This window comes from Plecotus auritus (assembly GCF_963455305.1).
Source record: "Plecotus auritus genome assembly, chromosome: X".
Lineage (NCBI taxonomy): Eukaryota > Metazoa > Chordata > Mammalia > Chiroptera > Vespertilionidae > Plecotus > Plecotus auritus.
The window spans coordinates 131,950,064-131,974,020 of NC_137784.1; the positions used below are offsets into that span (position 1 = coordinate 131,950,064).

Sequence of the window (23,957 nt, forward strand, 5' to 3'; positions counted from 1 at the left end):
CATTGATCGGCTGCTTCCTGCACGCCCCACATGGGGATCGAGCCCACCACCCGGGCATGTGGCCTGACTGGGGAATCGAACCATGATCTCCTGGTTCCTGGGTCGATGCTCAACCACTGAGCCACACCGGCTGGGCTTTCCTGTTGTATTTAAAAACTCATCACCAAGCCAAGGTAAACAGGTTTTCTTCTGTGTTATCTTCTAGAAGTTTAGCATTTTACATTTTACATTTATGTCTATGAGCCACTTTGAGTTCATTTTTCTGTAAGGGGTGCCCTAAAAGAATTTTCAAAAAGCTCTTTATCTACCACCACCCAGTACACACACAACACACACACACACACACACACACACACACACACACACATCTTGAAGTTCACATCTACAATATTTCAACACATATTATTTCAACAGATATTTAAACAGCTGTGGGGGGCCCTAGCCGGTTTGGCTCAGTGAATAGAGCATCGTCCTGCAGACTGAAAGGTCCCAGGTTCGATTCCAGTCAAGGGCATGTACCTTGGTTGCAGGCACATCCCCAGTAGGAGGTGTGCAGGAGGCAGCTGATCGATGTCTCTCTCTCATTGATGTTTCTGACTCTCTATCCCTCTCCCTTCCTCTCTATAAAAAATCAATAAGATATATTTTAAACAGCTGTCGGGGGACCTAGCCGGTTTGGCTCAGTGGATAGAGCGTCCACCTGCAGACCAAAGCGTCCCGGGTTCAATCCTGGTCAAGGGCACATACCTCTGTTGCAGGTTCTGCCCTAGCCCAGGCCCTGGTCAGGGCTCATGCAGGAGGCAACCAATTGATGTGTTTCTTTCATGTTGATATTTCTCTCTGTCTTTCCCTCTCTCTTCTACTCTCTCTAAAAATCAATGGAAGCCCTAGCTGGTTTTGCTCAGTGGATAGAGCATCGGCCTTCGGACTGAAAGGTCCTGGGTTTGATTCTGGCCAAGGGCACATGCCCAGGTTGGGGGCTCGATCTCCAGTAGGGAGTGTGCAGGAAGCAGCCAATCAATGATTCTGTCTCATCATTGATGTTTCTATGTCTCTCTCCCTCTCCCTTCCTCTCTGAAATCAATAAATATATTTAAAATAATAATAATAATAATAAATAAAATAAATTAAAAACCTATGCCTGCCTAACCAATGGAATACTATCCTATATAATAAAAGGGTAATATGCAAATCGACCAAACAGCAGAACGACCAGTCGCCATGACACGTCCTGACCACCAGGGGGCAGACACTCATGCAGGAGCTGCCCCCTGGCAGTCAGTGTTCTCCCACAGAGGGAGTGCTGCTCAGCCACAAGCCGGCTGTTGAGAGCAGGGGCCTAAGCCATTAGTCGGATACCCCCTAGGGCTCCCGAACTGCAAAAAGGACCCCCCCCCTTCCCAGAGTGCAAAAATGTCATGCACCAGGCCTCTAGTTCAGCTATAAAGAGGAAAGAGCTATAAAGCCATGAAAAGAAAAGAATGAATACTGACTATATATTGCTAAGTGAAAAAAGCCAGTCTAAAAAAGGCTACATATTGTATGATTCCATGTATATGACATTTCAGAAAAAGCAAATCTATTGAGACAGTAACAGATCAGTGGTTTCCAGGGGTTTGTGGAGGTAGCGTCTGACTAAGGGAAGCCCAGGGTGATTCGGGCCATGAAACTACTCTGTATGATCCTGTAATGCTGATTTCCTGACTCTCTGCATATGTCAAAACCCAGAGAACTGTACAGCAGAAAGAGCAAATCTAAAATATGCAAGCTTGAAAATAATTTTTCAGGAGGTTGGGGATCCCGGGAAGGAATGTGGACTGTGACCAAAGAATCTACGTGTGTGACAAATGTACAAACTCATCTCCCTGAAGGGGGTCGGGGAAAGGGGCTGATTAAGTCCCAATGGAAATGAGTGGAGCCTGTAAGACCTGAGGCAAAAGGGCCCGCAGTGCACACTGCACTCTAGTTGACAAGGTTGATCCCGGAGGGGGCAAGTGTTAACGAGGCTGAAACCACCCTGCAGGTGCGCTGGAACTAGAGGATTAAGGCAGATGGTGGGAGCCAGGTTTTTCACTGAAGTGGGAAGGGACAGACAAGTGAGGGGAGGTACTAGAATGACCCATGTGGTGATGGATCAGAGTTGGAGACATCAGTATGAACCTATATTTACCTTAGTATAGATACAGATGCATCTACATAGTATGTATATATAGGTTTATAGACATATACATCTGTATCTATGTGATATGTATATATGTTTTTAGATCTATGCATCTGTATCTCCATATTATGTGTATATACATACAAATACACACACACACACACACACACACACACACACTGAGTGGCCAGATTATTATGATCTCTGAACGCATAATAATCTGGCCACTTAGTGTATATCCTATATAATAAAAGGCTAATATGCAAATTGTCCCCTCTACCAGGAGTTTGACCAGCAGGCAGGCCAGCCAACCGCCCATGTCCCCTCCCCCTGGCCAGGCTGGCCTGACCCCACCCATGCACAAATTCATGCACTGGGCCTCTAATATATATACTGAGTGGCCAGGTTATTATGCATTCAGAGATCAAAATAATCTGGCCACTCAGCGTGTGTGTGTGTGTGTGTGTGTGTATATATATATATATATGTTTATAGATATGTGTATGTGCATAAGTCAGTTTACACATATATTTCCTTGTACTGTCGGCTGAGAGGGCCTACAGCAATGATACTCCAGTAGCAATGAGCACACTAGAGCCCACACCTCAGTTTCCAGCACCATATCCTAATACAGTGGTTGGCAAACTGCGGCTCATGATTTTCACTGTTGAAGTGGGAAGAGACAGAAAAGCGAGGGGAGGTACACCCAGTTTGCTGCTCTATTGACTAATGAGTTTGCTGACCACTGGGATAGGGGCTTAATCACAAGGAACAACAATAGCCTGTAATTATTGGAATCGAGAGTCTAGGTCAGTGGTCAGCAAACTCATTAGTCAACAGAGCGGCAAACCGTGGCTCGTGAGCCCCATATGGCTCGCGAGCCACAGTTTGCCGACCACTGTCCTACTATATAAAAAACCTGGGTTGTAACGACCAGTAACAACCGGAGGCTGACCCACCAGAAGTCAGTTCTGGCCCCGCCCCCAGGCAAGCGGATAGGGGCAATCAGGCAGGCAGACTAGCGGTTAGGGGTGATCAGGTAGGCAGATGGCCCCTCACAGGGCTGGCCCTGCCCCCCAGAAAAGACAGAGGGAGGCCCAGGCCAGCCAAGCCATTGAACCCCAGCCTGTTGCCAGCAGAGGGAGGCCACCGGTGGCAGGGGCAGGGGGCAGCACTACACGGATGGCAAGCAGTGGCAGCGGTGGGGGTGGGGCCAGCTGCCTGCAGCCCAGGGAAGGAAAGCCACAATAGGCCCTTATCTCAGGCCAGGCCTAGGGACCCTACCCGAGGGGTTCCGGATTGGAGAGGATACAGGCTGGGCTGAGGAGACCCCCCACCCCTGTGCACGAATTTCATGCACTGGGCCTCTAGTGTGTGTGTGTGTGTGTGTGTGTGTGTGTGTGTGTGTATATATATATATATATATATACATATATATATAAAATCTCCTATCTAATAAAAGAGTAATATTCAAATTGACCGTACCTCTGCCACACCCACAAGCCACGCCCACCAGCCAATCAGGAGTGAGTATGCAAATTAACCCAACCAAGATGGCTGCAGCCACGGAGAGAGCAGGAGGCTTGGGTTTCCCCGGCAATGGAGGAAGCCAAGCTTTCCGCCTGCCCTGGCCTCCGCTTAAGGCTACAAAGTTTCAATTATAGAAGATAAATAAATCCCAACAAAAATGGTGGCAGCCACAGAGCTGGAGAGAGCAGGAGGCTTGAGTTGCCGCCAGTGATGGAGGAAGCCAAGTTTCCGCAGCCCTGACCTGCCTTGGCCTCTGCTTAAGGCTACAAAGTTTCAATTATAGAAGATAAATAAATCCCAACAAAAATGGCTGTGGCCACGGAGCGAGCAGGAGGCTTGGCTCTGCTCAAGGCTACAAAGTTTTAATTATAGAAGATAAATAAATCCCAGATACCAGGGCCTCCGCTTGAGTCACTGGGGGGCGTGGCCAGCCTGCAAACCACCACAGGCCCCTCGCCCAGGCTGCCCCATGCCCCAAGGGAACCCCCACCCTGATCTGGACACCCTTCAGGGGAAACCAGCTGGCCTCCACCGGTGCACCAGGCCTCTATCCTATCTAATCCTATCTAATAAAAGAATAATATGCAAATTGACCATCACTCCAATACACAAGATGGCTGCCCCCATGTGGTCAAAGATGACTGCCCCCATGTGGACACAAGATGGCCACCACAAGATGGCCAGCAGGGGAAGGCAGTTGGGAGGGAGCAGGTCTATAAGGGAGGGCAGTTGTGGGCGATCAGGCCAGCAGGGGAGGGCAGTTGGAAGGGACCAGGCATGCAAGGGAGGACAGTTGTGGGCAATCAAGCCTGAAGGGGAGGGCAGTTAGGGGTGACCAGGCTGGCAGAGGAGGGAAGTTGGGGGCGACCGGGCCTGCAGGGAAGGGCAGTTGGGGGGGGACCCAGGCCTGCAGGGGAGAGCAGTTGGGGGGGACCAGGCATGCAGGGGAGGGCAGTTAGGGGTGACGAGGCCTGCAGGGGAGGGCAGTTAGAAGTGACCAGGTCTGCAGGGGAGGGAGGTTAGGGGCAAACACGCTGGTAGGGGAGTAGTTAGGCATCAATCAGGCTGGCAGGGGAGTGGTTAAGGGGTGATCAGGCTGGCAGGCAGAAGTGGTTAGGGGCCATCAAGAAGGCAGGCAGGCGAGCAGTTGGGAGCCAGCAGTCCTGAATTGTGAGAGGGATGTCCGACTGCCCATTTAGGACATCCCTCGAGGGGTCCCAGATTGGAGAGGGTGCAGGCTGGGATGAGGGACACACACACGCCCGTGCATGAATTTCATGCACCGGGCCTCTAGTGTGTGTGTGTGTGTGTGTGTGTGTGTGTGTGTGTGTGTGTATATATATATATATATATATATTATGCTAAGTGTTCTTCCCTCTGCTGTCTGGGTAATGATGTCATGTAGCAACAGCTGGCTTCCTCTCCCTAGCAACGATTAGCCTCCTTGCAGTTTCTTCATCCCAGGAACACCAGGTGGAAACACTTTACACTGTAACCAAATGTCTCTGAAGCGTTTTCCATGCCTCATCTCATTTGGTCCTCACAGAAGTCCTAGAATAGGTAGATAGGAGATTTGGTAGAATCCTATTTTCTTTTCATTAGCCGGAAAATGGAGATTTAGAAAGCTTAGAAACTTGACCCAGCTGAAAAGAAGAAATGGTGGACCTTGAAAATGACTTCAGGTTTTCTCACTGAGCAGAAAATACTCAAACACTGCTGCAGTTAAATATTTTACCCTTTGTTCTCCCTGCGTGATCTACAAGAATAATCTGCTTTGTGTTGATATTTACTGCTGTGTTGCTGACAATTACCTGAAAGAGAAGTTGAGATGCTTCACTGGGCTGGAAAAGGTTTAGCTAAATCAGAAAGCAGGTCTAATTAAGCAAGTTTATTCTATATCTATAAAAGGCTACGTTGACTCACGCATGCACAATATATATAAAGCTCTCGCTGGTGCCAATCACACACGTGTGTTTTGATCTGTCATTGTTGATCATGAATTTGGTTGACACTTCTATTATAGAGAAAGGGCAAATAGTGATATTAAAATATTTCTTCTAATTAATTTCCTTTCAATGTGCACAAATCGGTGCACCGGGACACCAGTTCTCCAATAAAGGGCTCCTTGGAAAAATGGCTGATTCTGTGGCTGGGGCAGAAAATAGTCACGATGAGCCTGGACAACACTGTAGTGCCATAAAGAAGTATTCCCCCTTGCCGAAACCGGTTTGGCTCAGTGGATAGAGCGTCGGCCTGCGGACTCAAGGGTCCCAGGTTCGATTCCGGTCAAGGGCATGTACTGTGGTTGCGGGCACATCCCCAGTGGGGGGTGTGCAGGAGGCAGCTGATCGATGTTTCTCTCTCATCGATGTTTCTAGCTCTCTATCCCTCTCCCTTCCTCTCTGTAAAATATCAATAAAATATATTTTTTTTTAAAAAAAAAAAAAGAAGTATTCCCTTGCCCTCTCTCTGTCTCTGTCTCTGTCTCTGTCTCTCTCTCTCTCTCTCTCTCTCTCTCTCTCTCTCTCTCTCTCTCACACACACACACACACACACACAGTGATGGAGGATGACAAAGGGACACAAGAACCAACTGAAAGCTCCCATTGCCTAATGCAGGAACAATTTAAGCAACAAAATAAATAGAGTAGTATTGGATTATAACCAAAAGTATAAAATAAATATCCAGTTATAAATAAATAATTAAATAATAAATAAATAGGGGAAAAGAGACACGCTCTGTGCAGATAATTCCAAAGAACTTTTTAAAATATATTTTTATTGATTTCAGAGAGGGAGAGATAGAAACATCAATGATGAGAGAGAATCAATGACCAGCTGCCTCCTGCACGCCCTCCACTGGGGATTGAGCCTGCAACCTGGGCATGTGCCCTGACTGGAAATCAAACCGTGACCTCCTGGTTCATAGGTCTATGCTCAACCACAGAGCATGCTAGTCGGCCTCCAAATAATTGTTTAAATATGTTTCTATTGATTTCAGAGAGGAAGAGAGAAGGAGGGAGGTTCATAGTTCGATGCTCAACCTCTGAGCCACACCAGCTGGGCAATTCCAAATAATTTATGAAGATCCTTCCCCAACCCCCAAGGGGGAGCATAGCCTCCTGTCCTCAAGTATACTTTGGTGCAAAGTACATTTTGGTCCAAAGAGGACACAATCCAAGGCGGGGTGGGGGGGGGGAGATTACATTGAATGTGGAGACACCTGATGTACAAACGCAACCTCAGCCAGGTGACCAGGGTTGACGTGGAGAGAGGTTAAGTCCTGCTGAGCGCATGGAGCTTTGCTAGGATGTGATGGGAAGGGTGCTTCACCTCCGCGGTCCTCTTCTCTCTCTTTTTAAAAAATCTGTTTTGCCAAAACCGGTTTGGCTCAGTGGATAGAGCGTCAGCCTGCGGACTGAAAGGTCCCGGGTTCAATTCCGGTCAAGGGCACGTACCTTGGTTGTGGGCACATCCCCAGTAGGAGGAGTGCAGGAGGCAGCTGATTGACGTTTCTCTCTCATCGATGTTTCTAACTCTCTATCCCTCTCCTTTCCTCTCTGTAAAAAATCAATAAAATATATTTTTGAAAAAATCTGTTTTTATTGATTTCAGGGAGAGGGAGAGAGAGCTAGAAACATCAATGATGAGAGAGAATCGCTGATCGGCTGTCTCCTGCACGCCCTACATGGGGAACCATGCCCACAACCAGGCATGTGCCCTGACCAGGAATTGAACCGTGACCTCCTGATTCATAGGTCAACACTCAACCACTGAGCCATGTCGGCCAGGCTGCGGTCCTCTTCTCAATAGCCATTCTGTCTACTCAGGACAGAAACAGCAGACAAACCCTGAGAAACAGTCCCCCATCTGAGAGGACAGTCACAGCCAAGAGGAGTGTGAGGAGACATGACTAATGCAGTGTGGGATCCTGGGACAGAAAACGGACCTGATGGGAAAGCCAAGGGACTCTGAATAAGACTACAGACTTGAGTTAATCACAATGTACAAAGTTGATTATTGTGACAAATGTACCAGACCAATGTCAAATGGTAGGTGTGGGAGTGTGGGAACTCACTGCTATAGCTGCCGTCTATCTGTATATCTGAAGCTATTTCGAAATAAAAGTTTATTTGCAACATAAAAAGGAATTTACAAATCCTCTCAGGGGTGTGTGTGGAGAAGCTCAGCAGTGAACAAGGATGCTGTGCAGGGGCGGGGGTCAGGTTCCCCCTCCTGGACCCCAGGCTTGTGGCCGGCCTGGCGCCATCCTCCCCTAGCTGGCTGTGGGAAGCACAAAGCCCTTCAAGGTGGATGGCAGCCTTCCCTTTGTTCCCAGCTAATTCTAATTGCAAAGCTCCTAGAGCCGGCAGCCCGCAGCAGAGGAGGCGCCCCACACCCTCCAGCCGCCCAGGTCCTGGTGGGGCTAACCCATTGCCCCAGGGCAGGGCACCCTCCCACCCAGCCTGATTCTGTGGTCCATTCGGTGGGGCCTGTAGCCCCAGTGGCAACGGACACTGGGTCCAATTCTCAGACCTCCCTGGACAATGGGAGCCCTCCTTCCAGTGCTCCCTCCTCCCCTCACCCTCCTCCTGGGCTTACTCCACCCCCACCCCCACCAGCCTTTGAAAAGCTGCCCACCATGGCTGCTGCCTGGGGAACACAGCCCACACTGAGGACAGGGGGTTACGCTCCTCCTTGGGGGCTGGGCAAGTATCTCACCCCCTCCCGCACCTGCTCCAGAACCAGCCTCACAGGGCCATGAACACAAGGACTGGCAAAACAGGCAGAGGCTTAGACGGGGCTGGCAGGGACAGGCCCTTAGCTGGGGTCCTGAGGCGTCCTCCCCAGCAGCTGCTGGGCGGTGGGTGGGGGCAAGGTACTCCTCACTGAAGCCCTGAGGACACCAAGAACGCGAGGGCTGGAAACGCCCCATTGCCTTTGTTCCGCTCAGGTGCCCAGCAGGCCACGGCAACTGCCCTGGGAACACTGTGGCTTGGACGCTCACACAGTCTGCGGGCGTCCACACACCAGGAGCCAGCATTGTGGCCCCCAGCTCCCCCTTGGGGAGACTCTGGCCTAATTATCTGGCCTGAGAGGATGGGTTCTTGGACTTCGAGCACCACACAAGCCCAGCTGCCCTGGCTGGGCGCCAGGGCGGGCTCGGGTCAGAGGGTTCCCTTGCCTTCCTCTCTAGCCTCCTGGAACGTGTGGCAGCTGAGCTGAGTCCTACAGGACCAGAGGGCAGTCAGCAAAGAAGAGGTGCCCCAGGCAGTGGGCCCCCACCAGGGCCAAGAGAAGAGAGGACAGCTTGGGAAGCAGCTGCTTTTCAGTGTTGGGGGGCCCATGGGCCAGTGCTGGTGCCCAATCTTGCAGCCATAGAGAGGAATTGAGCTTGAGCTGCAGTGTGAAGGCAAAGAGCGGGTGGGGAGGGACTGGTCAGAGGTGTGCTGCTAGCTAGGAGAAGCATACAGCACATGGGCCTCGAGGAGTGGTGACCAGAGGAGTGGTGACATTGCCTGCTTGAGGAAGACTGGGGGAAGGAGAGGGGAGGGGCGTGGCACTGTCTGGTCTGGCAGCCCGTTGCACCCCCCCCCTCCAGATGAGGAGCCCCATGCATCAACATCTAGAGACACCCTTTTTTTCTTTTTTCTTTTTCATAGTTCATGCCACTTTAATTGACCTGAATAAAACGAAATCTAGCAAATTTGCAAATACTGATTTAGTGCTAGCATCCCTCAACAATGGCAGTGGAAATTCTACAAGTGGAATTGGTAACCTATTACATAGAAGGCATATACTCCACCACTAAGTTAAATTCTATGCCAACAATGAGTCTTACACGCAAGCCACAATATGTTGTCCACATTGTTGTACCCTGTCATTCAATTTCACCCGTATAACTTTTCATTTCTTGTTTTTTAAATGAATAATATATGGAGACACCCTTTGAAGGCAGCAATCCCTGAAGCAGTGAGAGCCTCGGCCACAGGAGTCCCTGAGCTCACACAAGCCCATTGTCAGCAGCCACTCCGGCCCAGCCACCTCCCTCTCAGCCTCTGACCCCACAGAGGCAGTGGCAGCCACAGGTGGCTACTCCCTCAAGGTCCTGCCACCAGCCTTGGGACCTGCCTCCCGTCCCAGTAGAGCGATGGAGGGCCCCACCCTTGGCTCCCTCAGTCCTTCTCAGGCTGCTCCGCCTTGCTCTTTTCACCGTGGCGCCCTCACCCTCCCGGAAGCTGTGGCCACTTCCCCAAAGCACCATGGGCTGGCCCACGTCCTTCTTCAGCCACGGCTTTCTCTCTCCACAAGCTCCTTGGACAAGCGTGATCTTGAGTCGCCTGCACCCAGACGCGGCCCCACTTCCCCCTGTTTCTCCCTGCACTGTCTGGCCTCTGTCCTTGCCCCTCCACTGAAGCAGCCCTCACTGTGGGGCCAGCTTCCCCAGGCCATCTATGGGTCACCTACTTCCCTATTGCCTCTTTATCTCCAAACCAGCTTCAGTCCCAGGCTGGGCCAGAGAAGGCTCAAGTTGGGGTCTTCTGATGAGTAGAGCGACCCTAACAGCTCGAGGGTCTCCAAGCCCCCCTCAATCCCTCCCATCTCCCCCACCTGCCACTTAAGGCTCCTCCAGCCAGCCTGGGTGGAGATGCTGCCCCTCCCTCACCTAGCAGGCTCAATCTGGCTCCAGCCGGAACTGCTTTACTTCTTAGAGCCACCGGATGGCTGAGGGTTTAGCTTAATGGGATGAGCCATCTGGGGACCACAGTGAGCCTGGGACTTGTGGAGGGTTGGTGGGGGAGCACACTTCACATACCCGACCAGGACAATGATCCCTTCCTTCCCCACCCCATGACTGCTCTTGGCCCCGAAAATTCCAAACAGGCTGCTCAGCTGCTACCGGAGAGGCAGCTGAACAACCTTGCTCTTGCCTGGGAGGCTCGAGGCGAGGTCCCCGGGGGAGAGGCGTCTCAAGAGTGGGGAGCTGGGAACCTCCAACTGAGTCCTCTGAGGGGGTCTGTGCACCCACTAGCACCAGGGGGCAGCCTTACCCGATTCCTACCTGAGTCTCCCGCAGGGATGGGGGCAGGAGGGGTCCCTACCACCCTCCACCTTGGTGACAAAATGTAGCTTTGCACCTCAGCCAGATGGGCTCCCCTCTGCCCCCTTAAAAGACTCATAGAGACCTGTCACCCCAAACGCTGGGACCCTGAGCTCTGGCTTCCAGGGCTGCACCCCTTGGGAAGGGCTGATGCCAGGAGGAGGCAGGGTGGTGCCTGTGACAAAGCCTCACAGCACACCTGGAGGCAGACTTCCCCATCCCAACCTTTCCCTTGTGGCCAGCTGGGCCCAGCCCTTCAGGAGGCCCAAGCACCCCGCCTCCCCTCTGGTACCCAACATCGCCCCAGCCACTGGATGGGAGTCAGAGAGAAGGAGAAAGGAGGGGGAGGAGGAGAAAGGAGGATAAGGATGGCTGGAGGGCAGCCAGGGAAGCGGCTCTTCTAGCACCGGGAAGGGCAGGTTAGGAGTGGCGATCTGGGCAGGGGTAGGCCCAGGTGACCCTGGGGACAGGGGCGGTTGGGCCTCGGATGAGGTGCTGACGGTGCCTCAGGTAGCAGCCATCCTGCTTCCCGCTGAAGCCGCGTCTCCTCCTCGGGAGGAGGGCGGGAGGAGGTGGGCGGAGTGACGGGGAGGGCGGGAGGGAGGGACGGAGGAGGGGGAGGGGGAGCAGCCCAGTCGTGGGGGGTGGGGCGACAGTGACATCACCCCGGAGTCGGTTCTTAAGCAGCAGCCGGTCAGGGCGAGGAGAGGGACAGTCGGAGCGCGGTGGCGAGTCACTGAACCCACCGAGGCCCGGAGAGCGGCTGGAGCCGCCGCCGCCGGGAAGGAGGGGCGAGTGCGCCCGCGCCGCCGCTGCCGCCGGAGCCGGAGCCGCCAGAGCAGGAGCCGCCGGCGAGACAGACAGTCGTGCGGGCCCGGGCCGGGGCGGGGGGCGCGGGCCGCAAGCCCATGCTCCGGCCGCAGCTTGCAGACAGTGGGCGCCCGATGCCGCCCGTGCCCCGCTAGGCTGAGCCTCGGGCCGGGCGAGCCGCCGTCGCCGCCGCCCGAATCGCGCGCGGGCAGAAGCCTCGGGAGTCGCCACCGCCGCCCGAATCGCGGGCAGGAGCCTCGGGAGCCGCCGCCGCCGCCCGGCCGGCCCCGCCGCCGCCCGCGCGCCCCCGGGCCCCCGACACACATGAGATTCTTCAGGCTCACTTTCAAGTGCTTCGTGGACTGCTTCTGACCGCGCCGCCCGTACCCCCGCACCCCACCCGCCGCCCGCCCGCCCGCCGCCCCGACTCCGGCCCGGCCGCCCCCGGCCGGCCCGCGCCTTCGGGGCCCCCAAGCCGCCGGTGCCCCCCGCCACCCGTCCCCCGGCCCGGCCGCGCCACCCGCTGGGACCATGGCGAAGAAGAACGCCGAGAACGGCATCTACAGCGTGTCCGGAGACGACAAGAAGGGTCCGCTGATCGCGCCCATGCCCGACGGGGCCCCGGCCAAGGGCGATGGCCCCGTCGGCCTAGGGGCGCCTGGCGGCCGCCTAGCCGTACCTCCACGCGAGACCTGGACCCGCCAGATGGACTTCATCATGTCGTGCGTGGGCTTCGCCGTGGGCCTGGGCAACGTGTGGCGCTTCCCCTACCTGTGCTACAAGAACGGCGGAGGTGAGCGCCCCCGCTCCTTCGCGCCACCAACCCTCCCCCGCCCGCCACCCGCCCCTTCGGGGCGCACGGGCGAAGTCCAGAGGGTGGGGAGGGCCCCTGGGGCAGTCGGGGGCCAGGGGCCGCCCCTCGCCGGCCGTTGCCATTCGGTGGCCCAGCCTGGCAGCGTCCACCCCCTGGCCAGTCATGTGCCTGGCAGCGTGTGGGGGGAGGGGGCTGGCGCGCCTCTGGCCCAAGCCGTGGGGCTGCCCTCGTACTCCTTGCGTTCAGGGATTGGCCACTGAGGTGGGAAGGCGAGGCCTGCCCCAGGCGGGGGGGCTCCCAGAGGTGAGGAGCCCTGGCTGCCTCCACTGGTCAGGCACACAAGTGGCACATTGTGTGGGCCCCCCACGTGTGCACACACGAACACACACATACACAATGGGCCACTCTGTCCCTCCCCCTTCCATCTTTTCCTCTCCCCTCCCTTCCCCTCCCTTCCCTTCCCCTCTCTTCTCTGCCCCTCTCTTCCCAACCCTCCCCTCTCTACCCTCCCCTCTAGACTGGGCCTGGAACACTGGGTGCCTGAGCCAGGCATGGGAAGCCTGCGGCCTGGGCTGCCTGGCGCCGCCGCTGGACACACTGCATGCACACCCCATGCCTGCTTGCCCGCCCCAGCCCAGCTTAGCAACAGCGATGGGCACGCATGTCCTGCGACTGCAAAACAGCACCGGGCTTGGTGGGAAGCCACGGTGACTGGGTGATGGGTGGGAAACTGAGGCCTAGAAGAATGAAGGCCTTTGCCCAAGGTCACACACAAGAAGGATGCTGGAACCAAGAGTCAGGCAAGCTGCAGTGAAGCCCAGCTTCGGAGTAGTGGAGAGAGCTGGGCCAGGGCCAAGGGTAGGGGGCCTGTGCAGGAGGGAGTGCCCAGGGGCTACTGGGACCCAGCTCCCTGCACCCCCACCCCTGGCCTGTAGTCTCCGGCCCTGCCCTGCATGCTGCCTCCAGAGCCAGGTGGCCTCCCCCACGATGTCTCCCTCTGTCCTTGCTCACTGACATTTTCAGACATCCCCCCTACATACACACACACTCACACACACACACACACACACACACACACACACTGGCAGAGGACTGCCACCCGCCCATTGTCTTCCCTGGACCTTCCCACTTGTAAGCCAGTGTGTGGGTACAGGGAAGGCAGGGCTCCCTGCCCTCACCCAAGCCAGGCAGGCCCCCAGGCTTGAGTGCCAGCCATGGCGCACATACACACAGGCACGAACATGCCCTCGCCGCCTTTCCTTCCTGTATCGCCTGGCAAACAAGGAACTGTGACACGAGGGATGGCTTGTGTGTGCAAGCACATGTGTCCTCCATAACCATTAGGTCGCCCTTGGTGACCATAGAGGCAGAAGCCTTGTAGGCTTAGGGCACCCCCTCAGTCCAGGGAGCTGAGCCACAGCCCCCCCTCAACAATCCAACCCCCCCCCCCAGGACTGTTCACCTGGGGCCTCTGAGTCAGTGGCCACCCGCTGCACTGATTCACCCAGTGGGAAGTTATGATGGGGCTGCGGTGGAGCTGGAAGCTGGATTGGCCGAAAGCCTCCACAGTCTGGTCATGGAGTTTGGGTCAAGCCCCTGGCCTGTGTGTCCTCCCTCAGGTGTGTTTCTTATTCCCTACATCCTGATCGCCCTGATTGGAGGAATCCCCATTTTCTTCTTGGAGATCTCGCTGGGCCAGTTCATGAAGGCCGGCAGCATCAACGTCTGGAACATCTGCCCCCTGTTCAAAGGTGAGCAGCCCTGGGCCAGCCCCTCTCTGCCCTTTCCCTCGGCTACTCTTTCCCTGTCCCACTGCTGGGACAAGGCTGGCACCCACTTGAGAAATCGCATCCTGTCTGAGCACCAGGCCTGGGGCCCATTGATGACCCCCCAAGATATGAGGGAAAGCTGGACACCATGCAGACCACCATGTGACCTTGGGCAGGCTAAGGGCTAGAGAGGGGATTGGGCCTGTCCACCAGGGAGAGAATGGGCAGGCCCAGCAGGGCTGCGAACACACTCGGCTAAGCTCACTTGGCTCACTGGGGCTGAGTGGAGGGCGGCTGGTGCAAGAAACCACCGTGGGAGAAGCGGCCTGGGGCCAGCTCTCCAAGGCCAGAGGGCCAGGTTAAGGGCTTGGATGGGAACCATTGAAAGTTCAGGGTCTGAATGGAAGAACTAATAATGGCAAAGGTCACCTTATAGCCCCTTCTGTGCGTGGGTGGCAGTGTCCCCATCATCTCTCTGGGCCCTAGCAGGTAGGTTTCACTATTACTGTCTTTGAGGAGGCTGGGACACGGAGAGGTGAAGTGACTAGCTGTGTCTGCCTGCTGAGAGGGTGTGTGAGATAGTCACCCTCCAAATCCAGGTCTAGCAGCCTTCCCCCTTGAGGAGGAAAACCCCAGGTCACCAGAAAGCCCCCCCTCCACTCCAAGTTGCTGAGTACTGTGGGCCACGGCAGTCGGGGCCGGGGGCGGTGGGGGGGAGGCGGCGAAGCAGGTGGAGACAGTGAGGCCCAAGAGAAGAGGCAGGTGTGTGAGACTAGGAAATCAACAGGACTTAATGCGCAGATGGGGCAGGAGCAGAGGTCTGGGGAGAATGCAGGTGAGGCAAGGAGCAGGGGCTTTGGGGCCAGGGACAGACTGGGGAGTTAGCCCAGCATTGGGACGCTTACGCAAGGGATAGTCCATGGGGCTCTGTCTGGAGCATGACAGAGAAGGACGTAATGGGATGGAAGGTGGGGAGGGGGTGGAAGGTGGATGCAGGGAGCAGGATGTCAGGATGTTATGGGGTGGTGGGAAGCCTGCACAGAAACTGCCGTCCTCCTAGGCCTGGGCTACGCCTCTATGGTGATCGTCTTCTATTGCAACACCTACTACATCATGGTGCTGGCCTGGGGCTTCTACTACCTGGTGAAGTCCTTCACCACCACGCTGCCCTGGGCCACGTGCGGCCATACCTGGAACACTCCCGAATGTGTGGAGATCTTCCACCATGAAGACTGTGCCAATGCCAGCCTGGCCAACCTCACATGTGACCAGCTTGCTGACCGCCGGTCCCCTGTCATCGAGTTCTGGGAGTAAGTCAGGCGCCTCTGGACCAGGCCCAGCCTGCGCCTCTCTCTGGGCTCCACACCGAATCTGCGTGGGTTGGGTGGGGCCAGGCCCTGGGGGGATTCCCAGCCGGAGTCACTCCTGGGCCCTGCCTGCCCTTGGGGGACCCCCAGGCAGTCCCTGCGCGAGCCGGGCTGGATGGACCTTGTTTTTTCAGCACCATTTCTCACTTGGGGTGCTGTCACTCCGTGGTGCCTGACAAGGGGAGGGGGAAGTACCGCTGTGTGTGCTGGGGTAGCCACTAGCCCCACCACCTCTGTCCAGGGGCTCCCGGGCTCCAGGCACACATACTGTGTTGTCTCCACGTGACAGGCTTGGGCCCAGGCCCCACCCAGGTGCTCAGGAGGGACCAGCTGGACACAAGGGCTGCAGGAGCGGGAGCACCAGCCCTGGGACAGCTCCCAGTGGCTCTGCCCGCTGCTCACACAGCCCTCGTGGGCTCTGCCTCCCCAGGAACAAAGTCTTGCGGCTCTCCAGGGGACTGGAGGTGCCAGGTGCCCTCAACTGGGAGGTGACCCTGTGTCTGCTGGCCTGCTGGGTGCTGGTCTACTTCTGTGTCTGGAAGGGGGTCAAGTCAACAGGAAAGGTACAGCTGGAGGCGGGCAGGGCTGGGGGTGATGGCAGGGCTGGGGGGCAGCACTGCCTAGGGGGCGCATCTCTGCCAGGAACCACTGTTGCAATAGGAGGTGACTGGGCCAGGGCCTAGGCCTGAGGAGGAGGCAGGTACTTCAGTCCAAGCCACGTGATCCCCACCCCACCCTCCAAATCCAGGTCTAGCAGCCTTCCCCCTTGAGGGGGAGAAGCGCAGGCAGCAGCTGTCCTTCCCCTGTGTTGGGCATCCCCGTCCCCTCCCTCCTTCCTCGTTCCTCTCTATTCCTCACTCACCACCTGAGTCTCTTTGGACAGTCTGGGTGGACCTGCTGTATGGCTCTCTTGCCTGCCTGTCTGGCCCAGGGTCGAGTCTAGACACATGCCTTCCCCAGAAGCTCGCTGTCAGTTCGGGAGACAAATGTGTGAACAGGCGCATAATAAGACAGTGTGCCGAGGGCTGTGGGACATGGCCAGGTCCCTGGAGGGCTGGCTCGTTCCCCAGCAGGGTCTGAAGAGCAGCCGCTTCCCGAGCTGGCGGTCCCACTTGGATGGAAGGCAGAGGCCTTTGCCGTCTTTCTCACTCTTGCCCGTCTCTGGCTGGCCCCCTTCTAATCCCAGCTACCGAGGACCCTGCCTCTCTGCAGAGGATGACCTGGACCTGCCTCCAGGCTGCTGTCCCACTCTCTGCCCAGGGAGGGCCCTGCCTCTCCCCTCCCTCTGCGGCCGACCTGCGCTTGCCATGGGGCTGCTAATGCGCAGCCAAGCACCTGGCTTCCTTTGGAAGGAGCCATGGCTCTGGGGAGTTTAAGGGGGGGCTGCTGGCTGGCCTCATTCCTTACCTCTGAACACACTGTCCAGTGGGGGGGGGACCGTGGCCTGCCCGGCTCAGGCTGCTCAGGCCAGGGGCCTCGAAGGGGGAGGTGGGTGCTGCTGGGCCCCTCTGAGCATCATGGCCCCCCAGATCGTGTACTTCACCGCTACGTTCCCCTACGTGGTCCTTGTGGTGCTGCTGGTACGTGGAGTGCTGCTGCCTGGCGCCTTGGATGGCATCATCTACTATCTCAAGCCTGACTGGTCGAAGCTGGGGTCCCCTCAGGTGAGGTGGAGGTAGAGGGAGGGAGACCAGGGGGCCAGCCCAACAGGGCCCCTCACACCTACTCTGCCTTGGCCCGTATCTAGGTATGGATAGATGCCGGGACCCAGATTTTCTTCTCTTATGCCATTGGCCTAGGGGCCCTCACGGCTCTCGGCAGCTACAATCGCTTCAACAACAACTGCTATAAGTAAGGACCTCTGCCCCGCTCCCCTGCCCTGCCTGCCCATGGGCAGCAAGCAGGCAGTCTAACCAGCTCCTGTGGTTCCCCGTGTCCCCAGGGACGCCATCATCCTTGCACTCATCAACAGCGGGACCAGCTTTTTCGCTGGCTTCGTGGTCTTCTCCATCCTGGGTTTCATGGCTGCAGAGCAGGGCGTGCACATCTCCAAGGTGGCAGAGTCAGGTAAAGACCCTAGGCCCCAGCCTGGCCTCTCGAACAGAGGCTGCTGTCCTAACATACCTACCGTGTGCATGAATGCACATACAAATCTACATTCTGGGAAAATTTAAAAATTTTTTTAAACGTCGTCACATTGCTCTGGGCAGGCCTGTATGAGCAACTGCAAGGCACAGCTGTTCCAGTCAGCTTAATGGGCCTGGCCACCTGGAGCCTTGAGTTCCAGACCATCCATCCCTGGGGGCCTCTGGGTATGGTCTCATATTTGCCAGTGTTGCAGAGGGAAAGGAAGGCCTTTCCCAGGTCAAAGGTAACCAGAAGCCAAAACCAGATACCCCCCTCCTATGGGCGGTCTGCCGAGGGCCCTCAGGAGCCTTCTTGCCCCTGGGTGGCACACCCACAGAGGGCTCAAGCCGTTCAGCAGTGCCTTGACATGAGGGGAAAGGCCCTTGGCCCTAGTGTCTGCAGTCTTGGTACCACGGAGCAGGGGTCGGGGACAGGAAGTGGGCATAACCCGCAGGTATCTACATCCTGCCTCTTTCCCTCTTAGGGCCTGGCCTGGCCTTCATCGCTTACCCCCGGGCCGTCACACTGATGCCCGTGGCCCCACTCTGGGCTGCCCTATTCTTCTTCATGCTGCTGCTGCTGGGCCTTGACAGCCAGGTTTGCAGGGGGAACAGGACAGAGGGGGTAGGAGGGGGAGGGGCTGGCAGGTGGGCAAGGGCCGTGGCCTGAGCACCTGGCCACAGTTTGTAGGTGTGGAAGGCTTCATCACAGGCCTGCTGGACCTCCTCCCGCCCGCCTACTACTTCCGTTTCCAAAGGGAGATCTCCGTGGCCCTCTGCTGTGCTCTCTGCTTTGTCATCGACCTCTCCATGGTGACTGATGTAAGTGGGGCAGGGTAAGGGTTGCCTCTGTCCCCTGGCTGCCATCTGCCACCTGCCCTGACCTGGCTCTGTCCCCAGGGTGGGATGTACGTCTTCCAGCTGTTTGACTACTACTCGGCCAGTGGCACGACCCTGCTCTGGCAGGCCTTCTGGGAGTGCGTGGTGGTCGCCTGGGTATATGGTAGGTCTGGGCCGAGGGGCAAGAGGGGCTGTGGCATGGAGCAGGCGTGGTGGGTCTACAGCTCTAGCTGTCCCACCTCACCCCATCCCAGGAGCTGACCGCTTCATGGACGACGTGGCCTGCATGATTGGGTACCGGCCTTGCCCCTGGATGAAATGGTGCTGGTCCTTCTTCACCCCGCTGGTCTGCATGGTAAGGGCCAGGAAGGCTGGACTGGATGGGGCAGGGCACCTCAGGCCACTGGCTAATTGCAGATTCTCTCCACAGGGCATCTTTATTTTCAACGCTGTGTACTCCGAGCCACTGGTCTACAACAACACCTACGTGTACCCGTGGTGGGGCGAGGCCATGGGCTGGGGCCTAGCGCTCTCCTCCATGCTGTGTGTGCCCCTCCACGTGCTGGGCCGCCTCCTCACGGCCAAGGGGACCATGTCTGAGGTCAGTTCCTCAACACCGCCCCTCCCTTATATTTGGGTCAAATCCTTACCTCCAGATTATCTGGTCCCCCCGCCCCCCACCCCCAGGATGGGTCACTGTACCAGAAGCCTCTGGGCCAGCTGGATGAAAGGGACACTGGCTATCAGGGTCATGGTAGGGGGAGGAGGCCTGTCCCTAGCTTCCATTCTCAGCCACACAACCCTGTCTCCCTGGTGCAGGGAGTAGTGCCTGGTCAGTGTCCCGGGAGGAGCAGCCCTGGGCCCTGAGTTGGTGGCAGGTGGTGGTAGTGGAAAGAGGCCAAGGACAAGCAGGTGCCCCTCCCCAGGGGCTCACCATGTCCCTTTCTCCTGCAGCGCTGGCAGCACCTGACACAGCCCGTCTGGGGCCTCCACCACTTGGAGTACAGAGCTCAGGACTTGGAGGTCAGGGGCCTGACCACCCTGACCCCAGTGGCCGAGAGCAGCAAGGTGGTGGTGGTAGAGAGCGTCATGTGACAGGGCCGGCTCCCAGTGCCAGCTCTCCCTCTTGTAGCCATAGCAGCCCCTGCTTTAGCGCCTCCAACCCCTCCAGGGGGCTTGCCTTTCCCTGACACTTTTGGGGTCTGCCTGGGGGGGGGAGGGGAGGAAGCACTGAGTGCTTGTAACTAAAATAACTTTTTCCATTTTTAATAAAATGCCAAAAATACCACAACCCACCAAAAATAGATGCCTCCCCCCACCAACCAAGCTGGTGCCCACGCCGCTTCCCAGGCCCTACCGCCTGCCCTCCCCCTAGTGCCTGCTGCCTGTCCAACACACCCGTGGGTGGCTCCTCACCCCAGAGGCAGCAGTGGCAGCTTAGGGAACAGAACAGGAAAGGGGAGGGAGGAGAGGGGCAGCGGAACCACAGTGAGTATTTCAACTGGGCTAGACCCCTCTCCCCATCCCTATTCTAGAAGCTTAGAGAGCCAGCCAGCAATGGAACCTTCTGGTTCCTGCGCCAATTGCCACCAATATCAATTGTGTGAGCTTGTGTATGAGTGCATGTGTGCGTGAGTATGTAGGGCACATATAGATCTCTATCTCTTAGCAAAGGGGAAAACCAGGTGTACACTGTGCCTGTGGGCAAATGAGGCTTGTATTTTGCACATTTTATAAAAACTTGAGGAGAGAGATTTCTGCTTGTATATTTCTAAAGAGAAAACAGCCCCAAGGTCCCTCTCCTTGCCACTCCCTGTCCTTTCAGCCCCTCCTTAATTCCTCTGCCCCAGCCAAGGAGTGTGAATTTATAGATCTAATTTTCATAGGCAAAACAAGAGCTTCAAGCTGTGCGAGTCTGTCGTGTGGGTATGCATGTGCGGTCCCCGGCCCCAGGCTGAGATGGAAAAGTGCACAGCAGGGGCCTCGAGGGGTGTCCCCACGATATCCCTCTGCCCACAACTCATGGGGGTGAGTAGGTGTGGTGTTCTGTCCCAGGAACGGGGCTGCTCACCTGGCATGCTCAACCTTACCCACACCCTGCCCCCTGGGCTGGGCTGGGCAGACTGCAGGGATCTGAGGTGGGCACTAGCCAGGGAAGAGATCCAGGCTTGGCTCCCGCCTGCGAGCTTAAAGCTGATGCACTTTTCACGTCTCAAGTCTTCCACGTAGCAGCTTTACTTAACCCACGTCTGTGTCATATCTAATCCCGGGACAGCCGAGTGGACCCTAGAAAGACTTCCCCCACACCCTGACATCAGCCAGAGGGGAGGGACTAGGCGAGGGCGGGGGGCCAGCGGGGACATTCTTACTGTGCTAAAAGCCACTGCAAACATAGCAATAAAAACATGTCATTTTCCAAAGCTGGCTCCTGTTCTGCTTGTCTGGACAATGGGGGTGGGACTGGAGGTACAGGGGAGGCCTCCCCACCTCGAGCTGTTTCCTTGGGCAAGTATTTGTTCTGGGGGGTCTCGATACCCGACTCTTCCAGGAACTGGGACTAGAGCAGGAAAGGAAGCTGGCAGAAAGCCTTTCCCCCAAGGAGCTGACACACTTGGGGAGAAAGGATAATAGTATGCGACAGAGGCACACACCAAGCAGGGCAAGTGGGTGTGAGGTCACGGACAGTGGGTGGGAAGTCACGGGTGTAGATTTTCCAAAGGTTGCCCAAATGCCACACTGAACACATGACTCTCCAAGATGCAGGCGGCAAGGGGCAGGCGAGGTGGAGAGATGAGGTTGCAGCAGAGGCCGGGAAAGGTGGAGATCACTGGACCAGGACACCAGCAGTGGAGGGAAGAAGTGTGGATCAGAGACCAGTTTGCAAGGCAGGAAACAGGGCTTGTGGACCACCAGGATGCAGGGTTGAGAGGAGTCAAGAAGGCCTCAAGAAATTGAGCGTGAGCACCGTGAAGGGTGGCATTGCCAGGCCCTGTGCCAGGGAGACGAGGAGGTTTGAAGGGGATTGTGGTGTCATCTGACTAGAGACCTCTAGACAGCAGTTGGACAAGAAGACTGGAGCTCTGGAAAGTCTGAACTGAAGAGAGAGCTTAGGAAGTTCTCAGCACATAAAGACAGCCCGGAAAGCCCTGAGCCTGGATGAGCTCAGCCAGGGCAGCAGGAGTGGGTGCAGAGGGAGGCGGCCTGAGCACTGAGCCCTGGGGCTCTGGGACACTCAGAGGTGGCAGAGGAGAGGCTGGTCAGCGGGTGGGATGGACCCCAAGAGTACAGAGCTGATCCTGGAACATGTCTGAGGAACACCCCCGCCCCCATTGGGGTCAGGAAAGAGAGTGCTCGGCTGTCAGATGCTGCTAATGGTCAAGGGAGCAAGGGCATGCCCCACCAGCATGGCTCAGTGGTTGAGCATTGCCTATGAATCAGGCGGTCAGGGGTTGATTCCCAGTGTGGGGTATACAGGAGGCAGCTGATCAATGGTTCTCTCTGATCACTGATGTTTCTCTCTCTCTCTCCCTTCCTCTCTGAAATCAATAAAAACATTTTTTTAAAAAAAGGGAGTGAGGGCCTGAGAAAGCTGGCTGGGTTTGATGACAAGCTCATGGAGACCTGGACAGAAGTTTGGGTTGGGGGTGTGCAAAAGCCTGATAGGAGTGGGATTAAGAAAGAAGGGCTGGAGCCCTAGCCAGTTTGGCTCAGTGGATAGAGCGTCGGCCCACAGACAGAAGGATCCTGGGTTCCATTCCGGTCAAGGGCACGTACCTGGGTTACCAGCTCGATTCCCAGCCCTGGTCATGTGTCTCACTCACGTTGATGTTTCTGTCTCTCTCCCTCCCTCCCACTCTCTTTAAACAATCAGTGGAAAAATATCCTCGGGTGAGGATTAACAAAAAAAGAAAGAAAGGCTGGAAACAACCCAAGTGTCCATTGACAGGAATAGATGAACAAAATGTGGTCTGTTCATACAGTGGAATATTATTCAGCCTATAAAAGGAAAATCTGACACACTACAACATGGATGAACCTGAGGACATTATGCTGAATGGAAGGAGTCAGACACAAAAAAGGCAAACACTGTATGATTCCATGCTAGGCAGCCACTAGAGGAGTTAGATTCAGAGAGACGGAAGAGTGGGCTGCTTGGTGCCAGCGGCTGGAGGAGGAGGATGGGGGTGAGTGCTTAATGGAGCAGTTTCAGTTTTGCAAGATGAAAAGTTCTGGGAATGGATGGCAGTGACACACAACAATGTCCTTGATGCCACTGAAGTGTAATCTTAATGATTAAAATTGAAGTTTTAGGTTACATATATTTTAACACAACTTAAAAGAAGGGTGGGAAAGAACTGGAGACAATGGCCCCATTCAGGTCCTTGTGGGCAGGACCTCAAGCACGAGAGGCTTCAGCCTTACAGACTTAGGTGAGAGCCGGGCGCTCTAGCCAGTGCCACAGGAGGGAGGGCAGGATAGGCATGGGCACTGCGGGGTGGGGGGGCGATGTCAGGACCAGCACAGTCATCAGCTGAGGCAAGCCTGGGGTGAAAGTCAAGGTTTAGGAGCCTGGTGCTCACTCTGGATGCCAGCCTGGCCCCTCAGAGAAAAGTGACAGTTTGTTCCTCTCTGGGCTCTTTATATAGCAAGGCCCCCTTAGTAAGGAGGGGCTTTAGCCCCAACTGTACAACCAGGGAGGGCTCTGGCCTGTGATGCTGCCATCAGCCATGCTCTGATGGTCACCAAGATCCTGGACAGGGGGCAGGTCCTCAGAGCTTGGGAAGGCCTTTCTACAGCCTGTGCTGGCACATGGGGAGGCACCTCCCCAACAGGCCAGCTCCTGTAGAATGCCTGACAACCTGCTCTTCAGACCCAACCCCTGCCCCACCCTTCTCTTAAAGCTTCTCACGCTACAACCCCTCAGCTCTCACCATGCCTGCAACTTCCAGAACACTGTGTGCTGACAGCTCCCAAATCTCCAGCCTGGCTCCTGGGGTGATGAGGCTCCTCACCCCAGGCCCTGCCCCCTGGCAATTCCTCCCCACCAGCTGGACAGAGCCTGGTATCATCGCCCTCAGGTCCACTCCACTCCCGCTCCACCCCAGGCTCACCTCAACTCCTTACCTTCTCCACTCCCTAACAGGGGCCATGCCTTGGCTCAGATCTTTGTCACCTCTCGCCAATGGCCTCTAAGCCACCTGCCACACCACCACCAAAGAGTCAGAAAACATAGACATCACAAAAAGAGAAACTGACAGAGGGTGGGCTTCTTGGCTGGGGCCAGGAGAGCTGTGGGCAGGCACCATTTACTCAGGAAGCTGCCCCCTGAGGTAGGAACTTGCGACACAGGGACAGGTAATCTAAGAGAAAGACAGGGAGGAAGTGGATCAGCCAGGGGCCAGCCAGGCAGGGATGCTGGGGACAATTCTGCTCAGAGA

General features: G+C 56.2%; 2 protein-coding genes across 2 annotated transcripts in view; one reads left to right on the forward strand and one right to left on the reverse strand.

Annotated features, from left to right (window-relative positions):
* The window catches only part of PNCK (pregnancy up-regulated nonubiquitous CaM kinase), a 25,232-nt gene extending 12,672 nt beyond the window's left edge, over positions 1-12,560 (reverse strand). The window contains exon 1 of the mRNA XM_080653279.1: positions 12,283-12,560. Coding sequence (XP_080509405.1) covers positions 12,283-12,322 — 40 coding nt within the window. The 5' untranslated portion in view covers positions 12,323-12,560. The remainder of the gene's footprint in view (positions 1-12,282) is intronic.
* On the forward strand, positions 11,999-20,936 carry SLC6A8 (solute carrier family 6 member 8). The gene is made up of 13 exons (XM_080653271.1): positions 11,999-12,396; positions 14,037-14,168; positions 15,247-15,496; positions 15,984-16,116; positions 17,083-17,217; positions 17,301-17,404; positions 17,496-17,620; positions 18,165-18,277; positions 18,364-18,501; positions 18,580-18,682; positions 18,774-18,874; positions 18,950-19,120; positions 19,474-20,936. Exons 1-13 carry the CDS (start codon positions 12,135-12,137, stop codon positions 19,612-19,614), a joined length of 1,908 nt encoding a protein of 635 aa, XP_080509397.1. The 5' UTR covers positions 11,999-12,134; the 3' UTR covers positions 19,615-20,936.
* The last annotated feature ends 3,021 nt before the right edge of the window (positions 20,937-23,957 follow it).

What these genes read in the sequence shown, in the direction of transcription:
- SLC6A8 (XM_080653271.1), top strand. Translation starts at nt 12,135, where the DNA reads ATGGCGAAGAAGAACGCCGAGAACGGCATCTACAGCGTGTCCGGAGAC. An exon ending in GTGCTACAAGAACGGCGGAG is followed by an intron (nt 12,397 to 14,036) that starts GTGAGCGCCCCC and finishes GTCCTCCCTCAG; the next exon opens with GTGTGTTTCTTATTCCCTAC. An exon ending in GGTGGTCGCCTGGGTATATG is followed by an intron (nt 18,683 to 18,773) that starts GTAGGTCTGGGC and finishes ACCCCATCCCAG; the next exon opens with GAGCTGACCGCTTCATGGAC.